The sequence below is a fragment of the Protomyctophum bolini genome (genome assembly GCF_963924005.1).
Source record: "Protomyctophum bolini genome assembly, contig: SCAFFOLD_335, whole genome shotgun sequence".
Lineage (NCBI taxonomy): Eukaryota > Metazoa > Chordata > Actinopteri > Myctophiformes > Myctophidae > Protomyctophum > Protomyctophum bolini.
The window spans coordinates 39,259-45,258 of record NW_027665885.1 but is presented as its reverse complement, the minus strand read 5'-3'; the positions used below and the strand labels follow the sequence as shown (position 1 = coordinate 45,258).

The 6,000-nt window shown below is 45.4% G+C and overlaps 1 protein-coding gene across 1 annotated transcript in view; it reads right to left on the bottom strand.

Annotated features, from left to right (window-relative positions):
* LOC308312130 (BCAS3 microtubule associated cell migration factor-like) overlaps positions 1 to 6,000 on the bottom strand; it is a gene marked incomplete at its 3' end in the record, with an annotated part of 43,166 nt that overhangs the window by 16,397 nt on the left and 20,769 nt on the right. The window contains exon 5 of the mRNA XM_080794522.1: positions 4,629 to 4,729. Coding sequence (XP_080650648.1) covers positions 4,629 to 4,729 — 101 coding nt within the window. The remainder of the gene's footprint in view (positions 1 to 4,628; positions 4,730 to 6,000) is intronic.

Below are 6,000 nucleotides of genomic sequence, written 5' to 3'. Positions count from 1 at the left end.
CGTCCTTGCGTCACAGCGGTGTTGTCTGCGTGTGTCGTGTGGCACAGCATCGACGGCCAGAGGGCTGGATGGCAGCGGACCAAGAGGGCTGTACGATCCATGCATATATACACCGCCTTGCTCCTTTTGCTTCAGCTCACGCCACATCGTGAGCAGAGAGAGCAGGGCCCGAGTTATGTGCCAATCAACAAATTGGATGTAAATATTAATGCATGCAGCGACTCTCTTCTCATCGTGTGTGCCCCCCCCCTCCTCTACCCTCTGCACACGTTGCCTCCGCTAATCGTCATGTCTTCCGACACTATACCAGTTAGACCCGGGGCAGCACGAACAACGCAGCACAAGTGGGGAACGGAGAGGGAGATTATTGAGAGATGCAACACGGCCCACTCAACCCCGAGCCTCCTTATACAAGAGCTAATTACCGGGTTAGTGTTTGCAACGTGCTGGTTTGCGTGCTGCGATGCCGGCCCGGGTTTCCTATGGAGAAGAATTCATTACATGTGTGGCCATCCGTGGGACCACTCCAGGGACCGGCGGCCTGGCCTTTCAGATGTCAACCTAAAGTGCTTTTTGCTCTTTGGACTTGTTATTGAATTAGAGGGAGTTTGTGGGGGGGGGGGGGTGGTCGGGTGCTAATTAGTGGCGCGTCTATTAGCATTGTTGCTAGCATGTCCAGGAGCAGGCGGTGACGCGGCCATGAGCGACGGAGGCTGGGGTGGTTAAGGCGCCGCGCTGGACGCAGAAGCTGATAGTCTCGTCTGATAGGGTGAGGAGGAGGACTTTGGAATGGAAAAAAGATGCCTTATCTCTCCCTCTCTCTCTCTCTGAGGGCTCTGAGAGGGGAGAGGAGAGAAGTTATGGCCACTGCCTGAAAGGGCCCCTTTCGCAGCATGTGGCACCAATAAGAGGGCTGACGACTAGCCTCCAACAGGGAGTCAACATGGCAAATCAATAGAGCATGGACCAGCGCCCCTCTGACTAATGGTGCACACACACACACACACACACACACAGTCACACACAACACACACACACACACACACACACACACACACACACACGCACACACACACACGCCAACGCACACAAAAACAACATACATGCTCCGGAGTGAGAGTCATGTGCCTGCCTTAACAGTATGGTGCATAAATAAATAAATACATACATGAGTGCACATCATCATCGTATCTGAAACAAAACATACATGCTATAGAAAAGGCACTGCAGTGCATGTTGCTGTTGTTTCCCCCCCACGTCAAATAAAAGTAAGTAAGTATACTTATATGTATTATATTTACGTTCACAAATGCTTCACTCAAATGCAGTGTTTTAGCTTATATTTCCTCGTTCAGAATTGAAATCATAATAGTGCCGTTGACAGGAGGGCGTTGGTGATGCTGTCGTAATCATACCAAGCATGTATCCGGCTGGCGGTACAGAATGGATGCCCTCCGAATGACCAAATTATAGCAATTATGTTATAATTACGTTTTTTTGGTTTGGATTGCGACGAGGATTGTTTTTGTTTTGTATAATATTTGTCTTCCATCTGTATCAAATCAACAGTCGTGTTGAAAGACGGAAGACAAACAAGTCATCTGTGTCAATCACCGTTTGGGTGTGAGTGATGTAATGAATCAAATGTGCGTTAAGCCATTCCTGGCTATATATAACGCACGCGCTTAACTATAGAAGCATTATTTATAGCTGTTGAGAAATAGCAGATCTACAAGCTCGTAGCGCGCCACCGAGTGGCGCGCTACGAGCTTGTAGATCTGCTATTATTTTTTTTTAATCGTGAAAATGTTGGCACAGATCTTTGGATATATATTCTTTCAGACTTTTTGTTTATTTCCACGTCAGGCCTAAAAGGATTAACCCATTCTGAACGGAACCCATTTTGGTGTTAGCATCATGTTATGCTTACAAGCTCGTAGCGCGCCACCGAGTGGCGCGCTACGAGCTTGTAGGTCTGCTATTTTTGAAAAATCGAAGAACGACTGACATTTTTAGAATCTGATCTCAGGTCAGAATGGTTAATCAGACCAGTGTGTGTGTGTCCAGTGGAAACCTCGTATGAATCTGATCTCAGGTCAGAATGGGTTAAGTATTCCAGTGTGTTCAGACCACTGTTTCCAGAATGCCCCCCCATAGGAAACACACTTGTGTTGTACTGTTTAGATTGTCTGTAGTGTGTTGTTTACACGCGTGTTCTCGGGCAGACAAATGTTTTGCAGTTCACGTGCGTCAGATGAAATAACAATGAAATGTACAGTACAGTACAGTACAGTACACGCACACAAACACACAATCGTATTTATAGCTCGTGAGGTCAGCAATGGACTAGGACGACTAGAATGCATTATAAACGTCATTAATTTCATAAATTATAAATGCAATGCAACGGCTCATTAAACTGTATAATTACCGGTAGTGTATAAAGCAATCATGAGGTAATATAATAATACACTTTGATCCTTGCCACCCTGCAACACAGTATGTGTAAGTAATAAAGTATTACATTATAATACTTGACCTTACTGTAAAAAGCCATTATATGCTTTAAAATGTGTTATGATTATTGTTTTAAAGCACTATGAGCATTTGTTATAGGCCTTATAAATAAGCAGCTTATGTAATGTAAGCATTATACAGTACACTGTGTACAGTACAATGTAGGGATGCCAATCGACTCATATTTATAGCCGGCAGGCGGGGCGTTACCATGTCTATGCTCGGACGTAGAAAGAAATCACGCGTTGCTAGAATACCCCTCCCCCCACCCAACACCCTTGGACGATGCATGGGGTCTAAGTACCACAACAACTTTGGGCAGATAAGTAAGCCTGGGACCGAGGCTACAACAGCTGCAGGACACGCTTGATGTGACGAGCGGCGCTGAAAGTTGGCACTTCAGTAGCAGGACAGCAGTGTGTCACACACACACACACACACACACACACACACACACACACATGTACACGTACCTCTCCCATTTGGAAAACATTTGTAACAGCAACGTTTATAACGTTTTATAATAAGCCATGACAACAATACTAATACAAAATAATAATAATTTTCAACATCCCTAGTACAATGCTTATACAATGCATTATAGACATGGGATGTGTAGCAACCCCAAAATCCTACTAACCCCGACCAATTCATGTGGTGTCTGGCATTTTTGAACCTCACAATGCAAATAAATACCTCAAATTGTCGGGACCTCAAAAGAACAGTAATACCATGAACAAACACACAGACACTGACATTTTGACTGACATTCAGACTGACATTTTTTCACGGGATTCCCGCAGGATGGGATTACATTTTTGTATTGATCCCGTGATTGGGACGGGATGGGAATACTCTCATTCCCATCCCGTCCCAATCACGGGACGGGAGCGGGAATGATTATTTTCACTATCAAAAAATAATAGCCTGGTCTCGAAGTGCCCTGTTTAATTATGTCTCACAGCTGACTGCTGTTTTGTTTGATTGTGCTGCTGCGCTTGTTGTGCCTTGCCTGTTTTTTATGATTGTGGGAATTTCCGGGGATCAATTAGTGAGTCTTATGTTGTTCTATATGCCATGCCGGTGGTTGTTGCATTTGTCCGCGAAGCTATTAAGTAAAGTTGAGTTCTCAAGTCGAAAACTGTGTCAAAGCCTGCTCATTCTCAAACAAAATACGGCCATTTTTGAAGTCATCTTTCAGTGAGTCGACACTGTAACGCAAAAGGAACTACAGGATGCGGAGCGGCAGCAGGAGGAGGGAAGGCTGACGACCGAACACACAACAACACACGCGTCGCACACACAACTACGGAACACACAACTACGGAAGTGGAGCTGAGAAAGAGCTACGGAGGAAAGTGAGGAATAATGATCGATCGGTTAAACTTTTACTTTTGGGAAGTCGCCAATGTTGGAAAAAGTTGAGGTCGGAGCATGACGCTATACCGACACAGTATATGCAGCTTGTAAAGCTTGTGTAGTCCTGGTAAAATAAAAATACACTACTGGTCTAAACTGCCTCCCCCTGGCCAGCCGGGGCGCCTGATGGAGGGGAAAGGAACTGGTTGGAATAACGTGTTCCTTCCACACGCTATACGTCCAACCAGGGAAACTCCCCCCTGTCAGGTGTAAAGGAGCAACTTGGACACTCGTGCATGAAGGAAGCATGAGTTCAAGTCCGTTGCTCTCCCCAGGTTGGCGGAGGGTGTGTAGAGCCCAGGATAACATTAGATAATTGACACAGGGGTGAAAAATGGGTTACAAAATCGTGGGATAAAATGATTAAAGAGAAAAACAAATAGAAGTGGCCTAAAGAGACGCAATGCCGCCTTGAACCAGGGGGAAATTATACTTAATTTAATTTGTTAAACGTTGGATTAAGGCAATAATAGGCCTGTGTGCCTCGTTATATTACCACAGATTTACTGTTCCTGGTTCCGTTCTGCAGGAGTGGGACGGGATTTTTTTAAGTTTTTACTCTGGGATTGGATTTATTTTCTGTGGGAGTGGGATGGGACAGGAGTGAAAATCCACTCCCGTGACACACACACACAGAGACACACACACATAGACACACACACACACACACACACACACACGGCAGCACTTACATCCAGCCAGCAGGTACTGGTAGTACTGGACGAGGTCCGACGACAGCACCAGGGGATGGTTGGCGTTGAAGGGAGGCTGCAGCTCGTTCCACTGTGGCGTCCTGCACACGTTCCAACAAAACAATATAGAAGGTTTAAACCCCACTGAGCATCAAATGGACTCCAGTCGTCCCCCCCCCCCCTCGTGTGTGTGTGTGTGTGATGCCGCGGCACACACACACATGTGTCGACGTCTGGAGTGCACGTTTTGCGCGCAGAGAGTACATGTTGCGCTACATAACCTCTGATCACAGGGAAGCGATGCCTTGCACATTGCTACACATGCCATGAGGAATGGGCACCCTGCCAACAGGGCCCGCACGTTGTCTGCATCTACGCTGCGGTCGCGCCGCGTACTACTGCGCAGTGTGTGTCTATGCAGTATGTATAACCCGTTCTGACCTGAGATCAGATTCTAAAAAAATGTCTTCTACGTCGACAGTTTCTATGTCGTTCTTCGATTTTTCAAAAATAGCAGACCTACAAGCTCGTAGCGCGCCACTCGGTGGCGCGCTATGAGCTTGTAGATCTGCTATTTTGCAATAGCTAAAGCATGACATAATGCTGACACCAAAAGGGGTTCCCGCCCAGAATGGGATAATATTATATCTGAGTTCATACTCGGAGCCGGACGGGTGCCAGATTTCTTTTTTTGGGGGGGTTGAAATGCTGATCCCAATTTAGGAGTGGTTTCTTGAGCCTTTCATGTCAAAGACCTCCAAATGAATATCCATTTGGCAATCTGAAAATGGTTCGTGCATGCCAGGAAGATTTGTGCTGTTAAAATCTTTCCCAAATGTTCCAAATGTTTGAAATTGTTTGTGGGGCTCTCTAGCCCCAGCTTTGTGTGTGTGTGTGTGTGTGTGTGTGTGTGTGTGTGTGTGTGTGTGTGTGTCTGTGTGCACCCCCACAGCGATGATTCGATTGGCTGAGGGCTTAAAAAGTGAGGGCACCAAAAGTGATTGGCCGTAACGCGATGATGTATGACGATAGGCCGATGTCTTGTATAGACGGTTACACTCATTTTGCTGGGGACCACTAGCTGTTCTTCATTTTTTTGACAGATATAAAACAGAAGTAGAACATTTTCCAATCAATTCGAAAAAATGTCGATATTATTAAAGTTTTTATTTGAGAGCGTTTAACTTTTAAGTACAAAAAATAAATAAAAATAAATAAAATAAACAAATAATGTTTATGAATATGTTTTAAATAAAAGGAGCAACCTCGCACTGTGATTAGCTGAGAGAGAGGCATTCTAAAGAGTGCCAAAATCTCAAAATGACAGCACTCCGAATGCACAGGTCTGCATCTAATTATCCCTTAATTGCTC